This window comes from Gallus gallus, chromosome 2 (assembly GCF_016699485.2).
Source record: "Gallus gallus isolate bGalGal1 chromosome 2, bGalGal1.mat.broiler.GRCg7b, whole genome shotgun sequence".
NCBI lineage: Eukaryota > Metazoa > Chordata > Aves > Galliformes > Phasianidae > Gallus > Gallus gallus.
The window spans coordinates 727,714-748,372 of NC_052533.1; the positions used below are offsets into that span (position 1 = coordinate 727,714).

Sequence of the window (20,659 nt, forward strand, 5' to 3'; positions counted from 1 at the left end):
TGCTGCTTCATTCTCCTGTTAAGATGATGCTCAGCAGACTGTGGCCAGCCCTTCGTGTGTGTGAGGTGGGACTGTGAAACTTACACTTGGCAACATCTAATAGAGAATCACAGAATAACATATCCTGAGTTGAAAGATCTGCACACGGGAGCTGCTTTGTTGCCCCAGGGGGCAATCAGTGATGCGTGATCAGAATAATGTGGATATTTTGGACAACCTTCTGCTGAGGTTTGGTAACTGAAATCTCTTCAGCCAGGCTGAAGTCTTACACTGTGTTCTAGAATAACAGGACGGCGCTCCGAAATGCATCAGCTCCTGCATGAACTGCTAAAATAGGTCTGGGCTCGGTGATACGGCTCCCTGGGGAGCCATGGCAACAGTGATGCTGCACATTTCTTGCTGACGAAGTTGTGTGTCTCGGATAAACTCTTCCTGCAAACTTCTGTAATTTTTATTTTTATTATTATTACTATTTTCTAATTTTGGCAACCATTTGAAGTTAGGAAGCATCAGGATGTAGCTCTGTTCGTGCAATTCAAATTTGATCTTTTGTGCATCTTTGGCATTTATTTCAGCTTCTCGTTTTTGTTGTTGCCAGCGTAAGAGCTGCCCCAGATTCTTCTGCAAAACTGTTTTGTGCCCTTGGATGTTGGGGGCAGCTGAGATGATGGTCAGAGTTCAGTGCTGCCACAGTCACCCCTCATCCCTACAGTGGCTGCAGTTCTCCTGTGGGACCCCACACTGTAATTGGGTTTGTCCTAACGAGGAGCAGAACACACTGGGCTGCCACCACTGTGCTTGGGGATGTGTTCCTTAACAACAGGGCTGTTCTGTAATGATGTGTTCTTAATGATCAGAATAACACCACACCTCATTAATGAAGCCATGGGTTGTGCTTGATGATGGGGCCATATAGAAGGCAATGTAGTAGGCTGCCAGGTATCCAGAGGTCCCTCTGTGTGGTGTTTCTCAGTTTGTAGCTCCAAAGGTGTTCCTATAAGGATGTGTCCCTGCGGACACCCAAGGTCAGGGGATGGGCTCTGAGCACTGATGGAGCTGTGGGTGTCCCTGTGCATTGCATGGAGTGGGACCGGATGGTCTTTAAGGGTTCCTTCCAACCCAAACCATGCGATGGTTCTGTATGCAGGCTCCAAAGGAAACTGCAGTTGCGTGAATGATCTTGGGGGGTTGAGACTAGATGATGGTTGTGGTCCTTTTCAACCCAGGCCATTCTGTGATCTTTGAAGAACCCTCCCAACCACACTGTCCTGTTCTGTTCCGGGTGGGATCTGGGCTGTGAATGTCCTGTCCTGTAAGCAGTCAGCCTGTGCTGAGCATGGCTCCATGCCTCCTGGTTCAAAGCTATGATAGCTGGACACTGAGCATTCTGCTTCACCTTTGTATCTCTCAGGCAGGTTTCTCAGGGGATAAATGAGTTGTTTGAGCACTGTAGCACACTGCAGGTCATGTCTGCATGGTGAGGGTGTGGGAGTCCCAGCAGGCATGTGAGCTCACAGCCCTGCAAGTGTGCCTGGCAGCAGTGTGTGATGGATGGGTCTGGTCAGCCTGATCACCAGCTGTTATTGGTAATGATGCTTAATTAGAGATGATGTTGGTTGGAGACGCTGGCAAGGAGGAGCTCATCCTGGAAAGCGATGTTGCCTTAGAAACCAGCGCAGAGGACTGCACAGAAATGATTGTGTTAGATCAAAAAAAAAAAAAAAAAAAAAAAAAAAAGCAGCAAAGGCATTAGGAGGGATCAGTAATAGCTTCAGGAGTGGAGCAAAAATAGAAACACTGCGCTGATCCATCTGCCAGGGCTGGGAGCTGCGGGGCGGTGCCACCATCGGTCCTCCCAGGCATGGAGTGCGGCTGCACAGTGACCCCTGGAGTGGTTGGAGGCCCTTGGTGGGACATGGCACATCTTCCTTGGGGGGTCCTCCCCTCCATCAGTGCATGTGGGACCCTGCAGGGCACGGGCCCAGGAGCTGCACTGAGGCCTCCCCCACTCCTCAGAGCTGCCACCATGGGTTGTGCCGCCATTTTGTGTTGTATTCTCAACAGGGAAGATGGTGGGGAGCCATGTGGGTGGGGAAAACTCAGAGCTGGGCTTGTTCAGCCTGGAGAAGAGAAGGCTGCGGGGTGACCTCATTGCAGCCTTCCAGGACCTACAGGGAACCTACAGATAGGAGGGGAGGCGACTCTTGGAAAGGGCAGATAACAGCAGGACGAGGGGAAATGGTATGAAGTTGAAGAAGGGCAGATTGAGGTTGGATGTGAGGAGGAAGTTCTTTGCTATGAGAGTGGGGAGGTGCTGGAACAGCTGCCCAGAGAGGCTGTGGGTGCCCCGTCCATCCGTGGAGGTGTTGAAGGCCAGGTTGGATGGGGCCCTGGGCAGCCTGGGCTGGTATGAAATGGGGAGGTTGGTGGCCCTGCCTGTGGTGTGGGGTTGGAGCTTCGTGATCCTTGAGGTCCCTTCCAACCCAACCATTCTGTGATTCTGTGATTCTGTGTAACAGCACTTAGATGGGACCAGATGGCTTCAGGGCTCTTCCATTTTTGGGACCATGCTCCGAGCGAGGAAGTGCTTGCAAACATTAAATCCCACCTCAGTTAAGAGAGCAAATGCAAGCCTCGAGCCGAGCTCCCATTTCCACTGGAAGATACCCATGAATGTTTTAATTTTACAATAAAAGCCGTGGAGGCCCTTTGAGCAGCAGAGCTCGTGGGTGGAAGTATTCTGGTTAATTAGAGGCTGTCGTGGAAGATGTATATAACTTACAGCTCCTTAGTCATTGTTTTTAAATATAGCACCGTCTGAAAGCCGGCAGGGCTGGGGGTGTGGATGGCAGCATTTCTCAGCAGGTTCAATTCAGGGGGCGTAGCACAGGCTGTAAAAATACACCGTGCTCAGTCAGACGTTGGGGAGCTGTCCATAGCCAGTGCTGGTCCGGGTGGTGATGGCTCGGAGGGGTCCTCCATGGAACCAGGGAGCAGCAGTGAGGGCACAGGGCGTGGGTAGGTGTGAGGCCATGCACTGTGTGTGTTCAGGCAGGTAGGAAAGGGAGTAGAAGACAGTAGAAGACAGTAGTCCGTAGTCAGTAGAAGACAGGCAGGTCCAAAGCATCATACGGTATGTTATATTTTCTTTTTATTTAAATGAGGGAAATAAGAAGTCAGGCTTGTGGTACTGAAAACCACGAGCCCTCTGCTGTCTGGGATGTGGTCCTGCCCGGCTGTGCCCGCTTGCCCATAGCAGCAGTGCCGTTTGTGCTGCGTGACCCCCACAGCCCTCGTTGCAGCAGCACAGTGGTCACCAACTCCAGAAGCACACATTAACGTTGGCTGCAAACAAAGCCCCTCTGCTGGCGGTCACCGCACCGCGCTGTGCTCGGGGGGGGGCTCCTGTGTGGGTTTAGGGTTTGTTCCAGGGGAGGAAAACGCTGACCTTCATTCATTGGTATTCCCGAGAGTGGCTCATCAGTGGGAATTCATGATTGTAAAGGCACCGATTGTAGCACGGTGTGGTGGAGGAAAAGGAGGAGGCACCATTTCCAGCAGCGTGAGGCTGCCAGAAGTGCTGGCCTTAGGAAATCATCTCCCTGAGAGCGCTGAAACCCCGCGAGCATCCATCCCGAGCCCCCCACTGCCGCTATGGAAATCTGCAGAGCCAAAGAGGAGCACAGGGGCGGACTTCCCCCCTCCCCTCCGTCAGGCAGCGGGTCGGAGAGTGGCTGCGGTGGGCAGGAAGGGGTGGGAGAGGGGCGGGGGGACGGGAGGGAGCTGCCGTGAGTCGGGGGCACGCGCAGCATCACAGCCGGGCTGAGCCACACAGCGCCGGGAGACGCCGAGCTCCGGAGATGTCCCTCTCCAACCAGCAGCCCGCAGCCCTGTCCGAATACAGCCAGTTGTGCAAGAGCAAGGCTGAGAGCTTCTCGGAAGCCTTCCGCTGCATGGAGACCCCGAAAGACTTCGGGAAAACGGAATTCGAATGGCAGAGGACGGAGGGGAAGCTGAATGAGATTGGCTTGAACGTGAACTCGGGGGGACCGATGAAGGACGGGCTGGTTAAGAACGCCGGTTTCACGGATGAGGACAAGCTGTGCTTCTTTGAAGGCAAATTAGACAAAGAGCTCAAAATAGCTCAGAAAGACAAAAGGGAAATTGAGGTGCAAGGCAAAGCGTACCAGGCGGCTGCGGGTCACCTTGAGAGCTGGTCTTTGATCGCCGACACGTTCCCTTCGGCCGAGGGGAGCTTTGCGAACCCCAAAACGACCGATTTCCACGTGGGGCCAACAGGAGCTGAGAAACCCGGGCTGGGCAAAACCACGGCCATCACCGACCAGGAGAAGGCAGCCGGGAGGGCCGGGGTGGAGATCCGGAGCCAGGCAGAGCCCAGCCCTCTGTCTGTGCCGGAGGGCGATCCCGGTAAGCGCACCAAGGAGGAGGAGATCAGCGTCTGGAACCCCAATTTCCACCCTGTCCTTCCTAACGATTCGGGCTGTAACGAAGCAGCCGTGAAAAAAGATGGAGCCCCCAGCTATTGTGTGGTCGGCGTGGTTAACGACAACTATGTGCAGAGTGGATTTTCTTCTTCCTCGACTGCTGCGAAGATGGAGCCCCCAACCACCACCGTCGAGCTGGCGCAAGATGACTCCAAAAGTCACTTCAGCAACGCCGCCGAGATGGAGGAAGAGATGGAGGAAAAGCTGAGCTGCGCAGATGATGGCTTTCTGAACAGAGCTGCCCAGCAAAGGAAGGCAATGAGGCGTGCCATGTCTGAGTGCTCACACCTGTCTGTGCCCCTAACCCTTAACCTGGCCGATAAGTACCCGGAGCCGGTGCTCCGCGAAGACGTGGCCACCGGGCTGCTGTCCCCCAGCAGCAGCCTGAGCCAATGCTCCAGCCCCACAGCCAGGAAGCCGAGCGCTGCCATCAAGAGGTCAATGACGGTGGCAGAAGAGCAAGCGGCCGGCGTTGGGTTGGGCACAGAGCTGCCCAGTTTGGTGGTGCGGGAGCACCCGGAGAGCGCGGCCGAGGAGCCGAGTGGCAAGAAGAAAGAGGAGCGTGGTGGGGTGGGCAGGAAGGAGCTGAGCAGCCCCGGTGCGTATCAGAGCAAGCTGGAGCAAATCCCTGAGATGGGCTGCCTCGACAAAGGGGGGGAGGAGGGGAAGGGGGAGAAGAGAGATGCCACCGGGGGAGCTGCCGGCACTGAGCCTCCGAAAAGCAAAGGCGCCGAGATGGAATCCAGCAAAGCTGCTCTGCTGGAAAGGAAAGAAATTGAGGTCAGCGATGCACGGAGCTCTCTGTCTCCCAAGCAGGATTCGCCACGTGATGGTATGTTGCTAATTTGTACCTCCCTGGGGAGGGTGCAGACAGGAGGGGAGGCAGCTCTTTGAAAGGGCAGATAACAGCAGGACAAGGGAAAATAGTTGGAAGTTGAAGGAGGGCAGATTGAGGTTGGATGTGAGGGGGAAGTTGTTTGCTATGAGAGTGGGGAGGTGCTGAACAGCTGCCCAGAGAGGCTGTGGATGCCCCGTCCATCCCTGGAGGTGTTGAAGGCCAGGTTGGATGGGGCCCTGGGCAGCCTGGGCTGGTATGGAATGGGGAGGTTGGTGGCCCTGTGTGTGGTGTGGGGTTGGAGCTCCATGGTCCTTGAGGTCCCTTCCAACCCAACCATTCTGTGATTCTGTGACATGGACAGGAGGAGGAAGCAGCTCGCTGAGTCTGGGCAGCGGGAGGAGGGGGTCACACACCTGGCGGGATGGCACGGGCTGGGGGCTGCTGTTTGGGTGGAGGAAAATGGAGGAGCATTTAAACAGCTCATAGCTTTAGTGGCAGCATGAATTGCTTGCTGGGAGCACACATAGAGCTCACATCCTGCAGTGTGCACATCGGTGAGGGTCCGGCACAGCCTGCTGTGGGACTTAAAAGCTGTCAGCTTCTCCCCAGGTGTCTGAGCAGTGCCCTTTTCTGCTCAGCCTGCAACACCCCGTGCTGTTTATCCAAGGTGATGAACAAAAGTCTGTGGTTGGGATGGTTTCTGTCCTTCAGCTCTTCCCAAGCACTTCAGTGCTGGAACTCAGGACGGGATTCCTGCTGCCTTTTGCAGCCCCTTTCCAGCACGCAGCTCTGACAAAGCTTTCCCCATTGCTGCGTGGCGATAGCAGCTTTGTAGCTGTGGTTGTGTGGATGAGATCAGCCTTCCCAGATGTACAATTTGGGAGAATTGTGGTTTATCTCTGCTCTCCAGCCTGGAACAGCATCGCTGTCCCTCCTGCCAGCCTCAGCCGGTGGTACACCCAGATGTGGGGTGTGAGGAGGGTCGGTGCGCTCCCCCTTCGCAGCCTGTGTTAGGGAGCACCCATGGGAACGAGAAAGAAAATGTGCTGGGGGAGGAAAGACAAAAGATTGCAGTGGAATTCTGTCACCAGGGGCACCTTCTGCCCGCACCGTTGGCTCAGCCTTCGGAGGAGGAACGGCAGCCCGGGTCAGTGGGGCTCTGGAACGCTTTGTTGGAGTGGTGCTGGGCTGCCCCATTCCCACGGCACACCGAGCAGGGCAGGTGCTGTGCCATGGGTTTGGCCATGGTTTGTGGTGTGCTGCTGACACCCAATGGCTGGCTTAGTGGCCCCAGGAGCGTGGCAGCCCCCGAGGTGCTCTGGTGCTCCTTCCAGCTCTCAGTAAGCACATTCAGCATGGTTGTATTCTGTCTCTAATACCTTTTACTCGTCTCTCGCTTCCTGATCTGATGCCTGATGTGGTGTCGTGCACCCAGGGGTTGGAACTGGATGATCTTTGAGGTCCCTTCTGACCCAACCATTCTATGGTTTATGTGCTTTCCTCGACATGCTTCAGTTCCCAGGGCTCCCCCCAGACCCCACACAGCACAGCTCTGACAGCACAAACCTCCCAGCTCTGACACACCACCACCTCTCCCCTTCTCTCAGTGTTACCCTTCTCCTTACAGTCTACGTGGCGTGCAGATTTCGAGTTGTCCTGGCAGCCGTGTGATGAAGCAGCATCACTCCTGGATATTGTGGGTGCAGACACAAGGGGTTAATGGAGGTGTCACAGCCCCCCCAGACCCACAGGAGCCAGCTGGTGCCACTGCTGGCAGAGGGGTCAGTTTGGGGCATAAGAGGATCTGCACTTCTGGACAGCTCAGTCATGATTAGCAGTGATGTTGGGGTGAGGAGCAGGAAAAGTGCCGTATTTGTGCCATGCACCTTTCACTTTTGGTACCTCAGCTGATGCTGAGGGTTATTTGCAGTGCCAGTCCGTGTTGTTGGCAAGGAAGGGACCTCCAGAGGTCCTCTGGTCCTGCTTTGGACACACAGGTGTGTGCGGTGGCTGGGCTGGCTGTCCCATTAGATATGGTCCTATATGGCCCCATGGGGACATTTCAGAACACACGAACAGGATCTTTTAGGCAGAGAGACAGAAGCAATGGTTTTGAGTGGATTGACATGTTTTCCCCCCGGGGGCTGAGCATCAGCAATGTAAAGGTCACTGGAAGATGGGGACGTTCAGGGCCTTCTGCTTGACTTGCCTTTGGTCGATGACCTCTTCGTATCACCAAGATGCAAGCATCCCACTTGGAAGTTCTTTCCTCTCATGGTCTGTGTTTTAAAAGCTGATGTATGCTCCTCAGGACACGGGTCTGAGTGTGAGCTGGTGCTGGCAGTGCTGGCTGGGCTCTCCTAGGCAAGGCAGTGAGAGTGACTGCTTTATTCCCTGCCCCAAAAGGAGCAGCGAGGGATCGGACAGGTCAGGTTTGCTTTGTGCAGCACTTTGCTAAGAAATCCACTCTGGATTTATTCTCGGCTGGAAGAAAATGTGGTTGGGTTTGATGACCTTCGTGGTCTTTTCCAGCCTTAATGATTCTGCACACTGGCACAGGATGCCCAAGGAGGCTGTGGATGCCCCATCCCTGCAGGCATTCAAGGCCAGGCTGGATGTGGCTCTGGGCAGCCTGGGCTGCTGGTTGGCGACCCTGCACATAGCAGGGGGTTGGAGCTGGGTGAGCACTGTGGGCCTTTGCAACCCAGGCTGTTTTGTGATTCTATGATTCTTAATGACTCTGAAAATGTAACAGTAGAAGCAATAGGATGTATTTTTTTGCTTCATATATCTGCAGTTTAGAAAGAATTGTTGGAATGCAAAAGAAAACAGAGCAAAATTCCTTGGGTGTGTATGAGATGCTTCCAATTCTGTGCTGAGCTTTTGCTCCCCCTCCACCTGCACAGGCAGAGTGCCATCAGTGTGGCTGCAGGTTTGGGCTGATAGAGCTGACTGGCGCTCCGTGCTCTGCTCCCTTATCACATCAGTATTGGCCACAGACCTCGGCCACAGCACGAGGTTGCATTGTTTCCTGTGCTGAACAATAGATCTGATTCATGTGCGTGTGCTGCAGAAGCAGCCAGTGTGTGATTTCTTGCACATACCAAAAATGTCAGCCCCGATGGCATCCCATACAAAAGTGATGCCGTTCCCCACTGCTTTTTTCCCACTTTCTTTGAATTTCCTCCAATTCCAAAGACTTCTTGCTCTGCAATATCTGCAATCCCAGGAGCTGCTGCACCAGGCTCAGCCCTGACTGCTGCTCCCAGTGCTCAGCCCAGTGTGTGTGCATCAGAGGACTCGTCCTGGCTTTGTGAGCCTCATTTCTCCATCAGCCCATGAGCAGCAGAATGCTGTCCTTGTGTTCAGGGGACCAACTGAGCCGTCCGTCCCTGCTGGGCGAGGCGGTGGTTGCCATTACCCCGCATTTAAATAGGTTAATTATGGGATTAGGAAATAACAGCCCCACTGCCATGTAGCGAAGTAATGATGTTTGCTCAGGGGATGCTGGCGGTGTGGTGGTGCTTTGCTGACACGGTTTCTTGCTGGATGAAACCATGCTTTGAATGAGAAAGAAGGGAAGTGAAGGACTGCGGGATGGAAGGGAAAGTCAAGAGACAGGTGATGAACAGAGCCTGATACGGGGTCCCATAAAGTCCCTGTTTGGTGTTCAGCCTTAAGCACAGAACAGCATTGATGTCTGTCGGGGGCTGAGCTGGAAATGAATGCGGGAGATGGATGAGACTGATAAGAAGAAAGGTTTGATAAGAAAATAGTTTACACTGAGGGCAGTGAGGTGCTGCACAGGTTGCAGTGAGAGGTGGTGGTGCCCCATCCCTGCAGACACCCACAGTGGGGATGGGCTCTGAGCACTGATGGAGCTGTGGGTGTCCTCATTCACTGCATGGAGTGGGATCAGATGGCCTTTAGAGATCCCTTCCAACTCAAAGAAGCCCAGGATTGGAAGGATAGCAGGACATGGGGAAATGGTTTGAAGTTGAGGCAGGGCAGATTGAGGTTGGATGTGAGGGAGAAGTTCTTTGCTATGAGAGTGGGGAGGTGCTGAACAGCTGCCCAGAGAGGCTGTGGATGCCCCGTCCATCCGTGGAGGTGTTGAAGGCCAGGTTGGATGGGGCCCTGGACAGCCTGGGCTGGTATGAAATGGGGAGGTTGGTGGCCCTGTGTGTGGTGGGGGGTTGGAGCTCCATGATCCTTGAGGTCCCTTCCAACCCAAGCCATTCTGTGATTCTGTGATTCAGTGATCCAAGCTGTTGTGTTGGTTCCAGTGCTCAGATGTGTTCGTCAGAACCACTGCCACAGAGGCATGGGCTCAGCTCTGGAAGTGCCTTGAAGTGGGGGCAGCACAGAGGAGCAGCAGGGCAGTGCAGGAGCTGAGAATGTGCTCTATCCAATGGAGTTATTGTGCTCTTTGTATCTGTTGTAGTTTCCACAGAGATGAACAAGAGGCATTACTTTTGGGGTCACCTACATGTATTGGTTAGTCCAACTAAACCTGACTGTGGGCTCTGCTGTGTGGGTAGATCTGGCAAGTAGCTGGTTTGTAGAAGAGCAAGGTATGATTTAGGGCTTCCTTTCCCATGTAAAAGTAGTAACAAATCAGCCTTTGCTGGGCCGGGCCAGCAAGGAGGGCATGTGCTCTGGACCTTCAGTTCTGATGACAACACCAAACATAACGTTGATGTCCAGTGCCACAGCAAATTACAGAATTGTTGTGGTTGGAAAAGCCCTCTGAGATCTAGAGTCCAACCCCACCCACCCCCCCGTACCCACTGCCCACTTCCCCTGGTGCCACATCCCCACGTTCCTGGAACACCCCTGGATGGTGACCCCAAGCCCTGGGCAGCCGTGCCAGCGCCCAACCACTCTTTGGAGAAGAAATGCTCCATTCTTCTGCGTGGGTGTCAGGTGGGAGATGCTCTTCTGCATGGAAGATGCTTTGGTTGGCCTTCTCTGGGGAGGAAAGAAGCAGCTGGTTGTATTTTGGGTTGCATTTCTGCTTAAATGATGAGTTGTTATGTGGGTAGGATGGGTGAAGAGGAAAGCTCGTGCCTCTGTGATATTCTGGGCAAAAGCAGCGTCGAGCGAGGGCTGGTTTTGTTTCTGAGGTTGTTTACGTTGAAGAGAGTAAAGATGGCCACTGCCTGATTGCTTAATCTCTTTCTCTTAATGGATTTTCTGTTGATGACTCTAATCCGTATGAGAATTCCGGGGCTGTTGCAGTGAATGATGTTTAGCTCAGCTTAGCCCGCTGATATCCCTCGCTGGGGATTGGGGCTGAGCGCCTGGCCTCGCTCACAGCTGCACGGGGATGTGGCTGCAAATCCATCCCGGAGCTGGCCCAGGCCTGGGAGGGGGTGCAGACCCCATAAAGTGGGGCAGGTGGGACGGGAGTGGGTTGCTGTTGTCTGTGGTCCCCACCCAAAGGCTCTTCGCTTCTTTTTGCCCCATCCCTGGATGGAGCCCTGGGCACCTGAGCTGTGTCTGGGTGAGGGGCTGGCAGCTCTGCCCATGGCAGGGGTTGGAGCTAGGTGGTCTTGGAGGTCCCTTCCAACCCAACCATGCTGTGATTCTAACTAGCCAACAAACAAGGAAGAGAATCAAACAAGCCCTGGCAGTGCTGATCTTCTCAATGCATGGTATGTGGTCACCGCTCTCACTTACCTTCCCTTCCACTTTGGAGCTTTTGCTCGCCGTGGTAGCAGGAAATAGAAGTTGTTGCTTGTGGCCCTCAAAGATGAGCTTAAGGTGCTTCGTGGTGGGGTCTTTCTCTGCTCTTTTTGACTTGGAGAATGAACTTTTAGGAGTACTTCTCCTGCAGAGTTGCTGTGTGGTGCTTGGAAAATAGCCAGCCAGGGGCTTTGTTCTGCATGAGTTCCATGATCCATGAAACAGGGCAGAATGGATGAAATGAAAGAATTCTGACAGGAGAATCAAGTAGGCAAAAAAACTCCATCCATTTGTATGTATATCATCAATTATTGGAGGAGAAGCCCCATGGTGTGGGATCCTTGGGGGTACTCAGAGGACGCCGTGGCAAAGCCTTGAGCAGCCTGCTGTAATTTGGAGCTGTTTTGAGCTGGGAGGTGGTCTGAATGACCTGCAGACATCCCTTCCAGCCCGCATCGTTCTGCCATCCTAATGTGAAATGGTTACGTGGGCTACGAAGCTGTAGGAGAAGCTCATGGGAGGCTGCAGAGCTCACCCGCCTGGGGAGCCTCCAGGCTGTAGGTCACAGCGTGATGGGGGGCTTTCTTCCTGGGGATGGTGGGTTGGTTTTTTTCCTTATGTTTAGGAAGACTCCCTGTGGTTACTGTGTTTGTAAGCAGGACTTGGCTTTGGGACAGCAGGTCAGGAATTACGTGTGGTGTGGGCATCCTCCTCTGCATAACACAGGGCCCTATAGACTGGCCTGGGTTGCAAAGGACCACAGTGACACAGGACATCCAGCCTGGCCTTGAATGCCTGCAGGGATGGGGCATCCACAACCTCCTTGGGCAACCTGTGTCCACCAGCACTCCAAGGAGGTCCCATGTGCTGTGACTGCTGTTCGGGGCCGATGTCCTTGGAGTACTCCCGAGGTTTGCTGCCATGCGGGGGCAGCTGAAGGGCTCTTCAGTAACTCTTGCAGACTAATGAACACATCTGATTAAGGTTTGGCAGCTTTTCCCAATATTCCCCGCAGCGAGCACGAATTCCCAGGCGGTTCAGTGCTCCGGATGGCAGAGAGCACCTCCTCATTAAAGGGTGGGTGGAAGCGAGCAGACAGCTGAGCGTGTTGGGTTGTTAATTACATGGAGGCAGCACAGAATGGCTCCTCTGCCATCCCCGGGGCTGTGTGCGGGTGGGACCCCTTATTGGGTGGGACCCCCTTACTGGGGCTGCATGAGCGGAGCCCTCAACCACCCAGGTTCTCTCCCCCATCCTCAGTGCTGTTCCCAGGTGTGGGTGCATAACCTGGGCCATCACCCCGTGCGTAGCTCCATCCGTTGGTGGTGCTGCTGTCCTCCGTTAAAGAACTCTGCCCTGCTGGTTGTGTAGAAGCTCTGCTCACCCGGTTGCTTGGTGTGTTTGCTGGGGCTGCTCGCAGGTGTCCTGTGCCGTGGTCTGTAGCTGGTAAGGTGACATGGAACAATGTGTTCTGATGCACTGCAAAGCTTGGCAGCTGCTGGAGTTGGAATCCTGAAGCTTCAGTAATGCACCTCCCAAGCAGACGAGCGGCTTCTATTGGGTGGCTCTAGGTTTGCCATCAAGGGAGAGGCTTTGTGCACCACTGAGTGGGCTGAAATAGCAGCAGTAATAACAGTGCAGGGGTGGGAGGTCATTCCCAGTGGTGGCTGATGGCTGAGGGGGGCAGGTTCCAAACACAGCTCTGCGGTACGAGCTCCGTGGGCATGGGGTAGATGGGCACAGGGCTGTGGTTCCACAGCACATTGGCCGACAGCAGTCACTCCCCCAGGTGTTGCTGTGGGTAAAATGGGCGAGTGAGACGAGGGGGAGAAGTGGGGCTTGTTGAAATTCGGTGGAGAGAAGAAGTAGAAGAGAGCCGACATAGATCAGCCGCAAACCAGGGCTTCATGGCACCGCTGAGCCGTCTCTGAGCGAGAAAACAGGAAGAGAATCATTGATTTTCCAGAGCTGCAGAAAACAACGTCCCACTGTTGGGGTTGTTGTGCTGCTGTCCATTGGCCGCAGACAATCCCCTGCCTTGTTGTGGGAAGCGGCGTCCAGCACTGATGGGCTCTGTGTGAGCTGCAGGTGATGGGGGGATGAGCATCCCAAGGCTCAGTGCTCTGTGCTGGGAGAAAGGCTGGGAGATGGCGGAGCTTCGTCCCAAGATGTGATAGCGTTGGAGGGTGGGGAAGTTTGCTGGTTTTGCTTAACCCAGAGGCTCCCTTTGGCAGCCGTCTCTCCTTCGTGAGCCGAGCGATTGGATGCTGATGGCATCTGGATGGGTGTTTGTTGGCCTCATCCTGTAACAGGGAGGGTGTTCTTCCCCATGGTGTTCTGGTCTGGGGGAAATTTTCCCAAAGGTAGCCAACCCATAACCCTTTGTGTTCTGTCTTCTCTTCTTACGGTATTGAATATCAGGGAAAAAGGGTTAAGACAAACCACCCCGCCAACCAAACCAACCAAAAAGGCTCAAACTGAAGTCTCCATTCTTCTCTTTTGCCAGCAAAACCAGAGGAGCCCAAAGCAGCCGACGCCGTGACAGGGAATGACATCACAGCACCCCCCAACAAGGAGCTGCCCCCGAGCCCCGAGAAGAAGACAAAGGTAGGGGGCCTTCACCTCCACCCTCTTTGCTTCCATGGTGTCCCTTTGCTGGCTTTGCTGCTTCTTAAGCCACAGCCACAGCCACGAGTTCTGTTTTCTGAGCCACCACTCGGGAACCGTTTTGTGAAGCAAACGCCTTCAGTTGTGCAGCTGCAAACCTGTAGCAAAGTTGGCTGAAAAAGGGTGTAATGGTTTGGAGTGAGCTTTTATTTCGTATGATCCTCTGGTTGGCATCTGCGATGCAGAAGTGGTAAGGATATTCGGTAACAGCTGTGCTGCCCTGATACTCTCCTAGTTGTTGACATTACATTTACAATGTAATTACATTACAATTAGCACGGAGATGTCCTGCTCAGGGCCCCATACTCTCTCACCTTAGAGCTGCTTGTGAAGCATGGCAGAGCTCTGCCTCCAGCAGCGTGCAGCCCTCGGCACAGCCCACATTCCTGCACTTAGCACAGGGCAGGGAGCACTGGGCCACTGGAGCCGATGGGCTCAGATCTGCAGCTTGCCATCCGCCGTGTGCATGCAACCTGGAAAGCAGCATCTTGCTCCCTGCATGCAGCACTGGATGCCAGGAGCAGCCACCACTAATCCCAGCTTTAGCAGCGCTTCCTTCTGTTGCTTCGGATGTCGCTGGAATCAATTTTTAGCAAACTGAATGGCGAAACTCCACTGGGCTCTGCAGGCATCGGAGCCGCTTCGTTCTCATCTCCGTTAGGCTCAGAAAATAGAAAGCTACTTCTTTTTCTTTCATTTTAATTACCATTTTCTTATGTTCTTGCAGCTTGATGTTTTGGTTTACCATGCGCTCTTTTCTTTTGTTGTTGTTGTTGTTGTGTTTTCTTTTGTTTTCTTTTGATCCCGGATTTTGCTTTTTGAAAACCCATAAAGCCTGCAGCATCCACACCATCAGCAAAGCCCACGGCAACGAAAGCCAGGCCCGCGGCCGCCACCAGCCCCAAGCGGCCGGCCTCTGCCACTCCTGGCACTCACAAAAAGCCCACCAGCCCCACGGCGGGCCCTCCTGCCACCACCACTCCCAAGCGCCCGGCCAGCAGCGCCACGCGGCCCTCCACCCTCACTCCAAAAGAGATTAAGCCAAAGGTAAGTGCTGGTGTGCTGTTGTGGGGAGGTCCGAGAGCTTCACGTGCCCACAGTTCTGCACAGAAGTCAAAACTGGTGCTGATTGTGGAAGAATAAGGCAGCAAATGTGATTTACTGGGTTAGGAGGTGTGCGGTTGTTGGGCAGTGAGGAACTGACACTGCCCAGAGCTGTGGGTGCCCATCCCTGGAGGTGCCTGAGGCTGTGGGGGGGTCCTGGGCAGGCTGAGCTGTGGGGCAGAGAGCCCATGGCAGAGGGTGGGGCTGGAAGTGGCTTTCAGGATCCTTCCAACCCAGCCATTCTGGGATTCTTTGACTCTGTGGTCTTAAAGAACCCTTCCAACCTAACCCAACCATCCTATGGTTCTATGATCTTTAAGGTCCCTTCCAACCCAACCATCCTATGGCTCTATGATCTTTAAGGACCCTTCCAACCCAACCATCCTATGGCTGTATGATCTTTAAGGAACCTTCCGATCCAATCATCCTATGGTTCTATGATCTTTAAGGTCCCTTCTGACCCAACCATCCTATGGCTCTGTTATCTTTAAGGTCCCTTCCAACCCAACCATTTTGGGATTCTTTGGCTCTGTGGTCTTAAAGGACCCTTCCAACTTAACCCAACCATTCTGTGGTTCTGTGATCTTTAAGGTCCCTTCCAATCCAACCATCCTATGGCTCTGTGATCTTTAAGGTCCCTTCCAACCCAACCATTCTGGGATTCTTTGGCTCTGTGGTCTTAAAGGACCCTTCCAACCTAACCCAACCATTCTGTGGTTCTATGATCTTTAAGGTCCCTTCTGACCCAACCATCCTATGGCTCTATGATCTTTAAGGTCCCTTCCAACTCAAGCCATCCTATGGCTCTGTTATCTTTAAGGTCCCTTCCAACCCAACCATTTTGGGATTCTTTGGCTCTGTGGTCTTAAAGGACCCTTCCAACTTAACCCAACCATTCTGTGGTTCTATAATCTTTAAGGACCCTTCCAATCCAACCATCCTATGGCTCTATGATCTTTAAGGTCCCTTCCAACCCAACCATTCTGGGATTCTTTGGCTCTGTGGTCTTAAAGGACCCTTCCAACCTAACCCAACCATTCTGTGGTTCTATGATCTTTAAGGCCCCTTCTAACCCAACCATCCTATGGCTCTATGATCTTTAAGGACCCTTCCAACCCAACCACTCTGTGGTTCTGTGATCTTTAAGGACCCTTCCAACCCAACCATCCTATGGCTCTATGATCTTTAAGGTCCCTTCCAACCCAAGCCATCCTATGGCTCTATGATCTTTAAGGTCCCTTCCAACCCAACCATTCTGGGATTCTTTGGCTCTGTGGTCTTAAAGGACCCTTCCAACCTAACCCAACCATTCTATGGTTCTATGATCTTTAAGGTCCCTTCCGATCCAAGCCATCCTATGGCTCTGTGATCTTTAAGGTCCCTTCCAACCCAACCATCCTATGGCTCTATGATTACTGGCGTCAACTTCCATTAACTGACATAGAGCATCAGGTCTCAGGCATTTAGTTCTCACAAAGGTGAACATGAAACTTGACTGCATTCTCATGATTTTCCTTGTGAACTGTCACAAAGAACACAATATATTTCTCTGTTTCTCTATTTCTTGTCATTTTGAAATAATATAGATACATTGCAAACCCAAGATAACTGTTAAATCCAGACAAAATCATGGGAAAAGTGAATGGAGAGCTTCAGTATTAACATTGAAGGAGGAAAAACAGTTTGAACACTTCAGAAACTGATTGTTTCTGTACGAAGGGCTGGAACTGGATGATCTTTAAGGTCCCTTCCAGCCTATGTCTTCCTATATATTCTGTAGCCATTATAAGACTATAGGTAACTGGTACATTTATGGGCTTAGCAAACATTGTAGATTTGTAGTTCTCCTCTAAGACATCATCTGTGGACAGTTCTTAAAGTGTTTCATCTGAAAGCTCAAGTAAGACATCCATGCACAGTGTTAACATCAGGGAATGTCCCTTGGATTTTCCCTATGCTGACTTCTGTGGCCTTTCTGCATCGTGCAGGCCTGGAGCTTACAGGCATGGAAATGTGGGGCATCCCTCCCCAGCCTTTCACATTCAAACCGTTTAGGAATGGAATCAGCTTTTGCCTGAACGTCTGTTGATAATGAGGTGAATTTTGAGGTCTGGTGAATTTTCTGCTCTCACTGAAGTTGACAAATGAAACTTTTGCCTCTTCTTTTCTCTGCTCAGTACACATTTGGCCAAGGTCCTGTCTGTGTCTTACTTGTGTTCGAGGATTTACCTTCTAGACTTAAGAATACCTCCTCCATGAGAAAAATCAACCAATTAATTTCATGCTTTTTTTTGGCAAACGCTTTGAAGAGGCTGCCAGTGAGCTGCTGGCTCTAACAGAACCTGTTCGTTTCCAGGTCACGGATGCAAAGAGCCCGGATAAGAGGACCTCACTCTCAAAGCCTCCATCATCTGCTCCTCGTGCTGCTGCCAGGAGCACCACTGCCACTCCTCGGACAACGGCCACCTCCCCTGTGACTGCAACTGCTGGAGCAAAGAGCACCACTGCCTCCCCACCCAAGAGGCCAACATGTAAGCATGTCCTCCTTTGTTTCCAGCAGGTCTGTTTCTATCCAGCTGCTGGTTTTTGGTTTAGTAGCACCAGTGGTTTGTGCAAAGGGATGTGTCCATCATGTAGCTGAGTGCAGCTTTTTGCTGTGGTCTTTAGTCGTTGTGTTGTCATCACCCTGTGACTCCCAGCTGATTAAAATTAGTCTCTTAATAACCAAGCAAGGATGATTTGCGGTTAATGCAACTACTGAGCACATTTGATTTACGAGTCAGGACTCAGCTGCTGCCTGAAGTCTGTCTCCAGTTGGAGTCTGGTGGCTTTTCCCCTTGACCAATGGTTGGAGAGCTTGGAAATCACATCAGCTTCACCCGAAACCTGTGTCCATCCAGGTCACTGCTGCCGTGAGGGAACTTCCCGTGAGCTTAACACAGCCAACACAGCAGCATGTTGGCCTCCTGAAAGCATTGTTTTCACCCATCTTAATAGCTTAGGAGATTTAACTTCAGATGAAAACGTATTGAAATGTTCTCATGTGGTTGGACCTCATCATCACTTATCAGAGTGTCATGAAATCATAGGATGCCTTGGGTTGGCTCCAACCCTTAAATTTGCCAGTGAACTTGTAAAAACTAATGCACCTTAGATGCTTTGCTCTACGAGTCCCAGAGCATGAATTCATAACCCGTATTTCCTGAAAGAATAATGGTGTTGTAACTGTGCTGAAATATATTACACTGGATGTACCTCCCACGCTTTTTTGCTCAGGGGGAAAATACAATGAATCCTGTGCAGAGGAAGTGCTGCACTTTGCAAGGGCTGTGTATCTTAACTCATCCTGTGGACGTTCTGTTAGAATTCGTTTTGTTTGCTCTGTTATGCAAACTGCAGCACAGAATGCTTGACACATTTTAATGAGTTCAGCTGAGTTAATTCCTCCTTCCAAAACTGAGACGCAGACAAAGGAGAAGTGTCATCTGCTGACATCTGAAAGGAGATGGAGTCACTGATGCAGAGACAGAGGGAAGTTGTTCCAAGTGACAAGATGTGCTGTGGAAGGGACTCCTGTGCTATTGAGGGTGTGGGACGTGGCCAGTGTACAGAGGGGAAACCGGGACGGTGATGGAGACTTGAGGGCAGCTGGAGGAGCTCCACCAGGAACTAAAGCTGTCCTGGGTCTGGGAGTGCAGAAGGGAGGCAGGGTTGGTGGAAGAGCCCCATCCCTGGAGGTGCTCGAGGCCAGGTTGCATGGGGCCCTGGGCACCTCCTCTGGTGTTTGGTTCAGGGTTGGCAGCCCTGCCTGCAGCATTGGGTTGGAATAAGGCGGTCTTAGAGGTCCCTTCCAACCCAATCACTCTGTGACCCTATGAAAGAAGGGAGGCTTCTTTTGGAAGGGAACCAACTGATGCTGCAGTGGAGGGTGAACGGTGCTGTGAAGCCCCGAATCACCACAGGTCAGGCAGAGCAGATGCAGCTCCAACAGGATGCTCCGATGGAGAGGATCCTCACAGCGTAGTGTTAAGGCAGATAATAATTTTCTGGCTGAAGATGGCATTTCAGAAGGACATCTGCTCTTGATTTTCACATGCTGAAAGCCAGACCCTGCCACTTCCCTGTGGCTTGCCCAAATGTTTTATCATTCTCTCTGTATAAAAGTGGATGGTGGCTTCTTTGGAAGTTGCATGGCATCACTTCTTTGGATGCTGGCAGTCACTCTCCCTACCAGAGAAGAGGTGTGAGTTATGTTCAGTGTTTGGCTGATTGATTTATCTCTATTCAGGCTTTCCCTCAGTGTGAAAATGATTTCTACTTGTGTAGGGCCACCTCTCTATCTTTCCAAGATCTTCACCCACCCTTACAGGCCATTTTCTCAGTAGCTTTACCAGATCTCCAGCATCACGTGCTGCTGATGTGAGTGGGGTTCCAGCACCTGGTCCCTGCTGACACGAGCAGAAATAATCACAGCTCTTTATATGTCAGTGTTTGCTCCTCACACCTTCATCCCAAACGCTGCCCTGCCCAGCTGCCAGCTCTCCCAGTCCTGGGGTCTCAAGGAGGGAGATCCGTTTGGTTCGAGAGGGCCTTGTTATGTGATTGGCTTTAATTATCTATCTGTCCTTAAGGCCTTATTAAATTATTCCGGTGTGTTTCATCTCATTAGCTTGTGTCTTATCTGTGGTGTTTAATTGAGTGCTTTTAGCAAAGTCTGGATGGAACGATCCAGGCTGACCTGACCTATCATTATCTGCCCCCTTTTTCTGTGCTGATGTGCCATGAAATCCGCCCCCAGCCCCTGGAGAGTACCAAGAAACCTAAGACTGTTACACGAAATTAAGCATTATCATTATCAACTCATTCAAGTAAGGTTCTGTTCGTGTATTTCAGTCCATGATTTTTTACTTTGATGGGTTTTGTGTATGGTTTTGTTCTGCTTTGAGAAAAGATGTGTTCCTGGTTTAGTGACCTCTGCCTGGGTGGGCTGTAATCAGGTCAGCATCGCTGGGCTTTGCCCAAAGGCACATTGTCACTTTAGTGATTGATTTTATTTTTATATGATTATAACAGGCACCAAAATGTGCAATAACCTCTGTGCAAGGCAATTGGCATTGGTTAGCATTGATCCACCAGTGACACCAAGGTTATGGGTGGACAAACGTGAGTTTGTTTTTGCTGTTTGTTAAAGAAAGGCTTTTGAAAGCAATGAAACTGGGGCAGGTGAACGTAATGTTGGAGTGAGTGCTGTCAGATTCTGGAAGTTATTTTAAGAGCAGAAGCAGTGTGTGGTGACCTCTGGGGGAGGCCGTGCTGCTCACCCGCACTCATTGGCTTTCCCCACTGAAGTATCACAGAATCACAGAACCAGAGAATGGCCTGGGTTGCAAAGGCCCACAACGCTCATCTCATTCCAACCCCCTGCTATGTGATGGTCGCCAACCAGCAGCCCAGGCTGCCCAGAGCCACATCCAGCCTGGCCTTGAATGCCTGCAGGGATGGGGCATCCACAGCCTCCTTGGGCAACCTGTTCAGTGCGTCACCACCCTCTGGGGGAAAAACTTCCTCCTCATATCCAACCTAAACCTGCCCTGTCTCAGTTTAAAACCATTCCCCCTTGTCCTATCAGTACTAACCACGCATTCTGCATTGGGCAGCCATCAAGACTGATGCAAAGCCTGCAGATGCCAAGAAGACCACTGCGAAGTCACCATCAGGTAATTCTGCCGTTTACATCTACTCAGATCCTCTTCATTTGCCGCCGCTGTGTGCCTTTGTGGCCCTGGGGCACTTTGTGGCCGTGCCATCTGGCCCCCATCCTTTCCCCCCATCCCTCCAATGTCCCTGTGCTCATTGC

General features: G+C 52.2%; 2 protein-coding genes across 38 annotated transcripts in view; both read left to right on the forward strand.

The window, feature by feature from the left end:
- The window catches only part of GIMAP7L5 (GTPase IMAP family member 7-like 5), a 598,436-nt gene that overhangs the window by 320,582 nt on the left and 257,195 nt on the right, over positions 1-20,659 (forward strand). The gene's annotated exons all lie outside the window — the stretch shown is intronic.
- The window catches only part of MAP4 (microtubule associated protein 4), a 115,689-nt gene that overhangs the window by 80,515 nt on the left and 14,515 nt on the right, over positions 1-20,659 (forward strand). For 33 of the 37 annotated variants that reach the window (XM_015281160.4, XM_015281158.4, XM_040696470.2 and 30 more), the window contains 4 exons: positions 13,538-13,638; positions 14,533-14,745; positions 17,159-17,333; positions 20,460-20,519. In XM_015281160.4, the coding sequence (XP_015136646.2) occupies positions 13,538-13,638; positions 14,533-14,745; positions 17,159-17,333; positions 20,460-20,519 (549 nt within the window). The remainder of the gene's footprint in view (positions 1-13,537; positions 13,639-14,532; positions 14,746-17,158; positions 17,334-20,459; positions 20,520-20,659) is intronic. The other 4 variants (XM_040696480.2, XM_015281166.4, XM_040696471.2 and 1 more) reach the window with 1 other exon arrangement.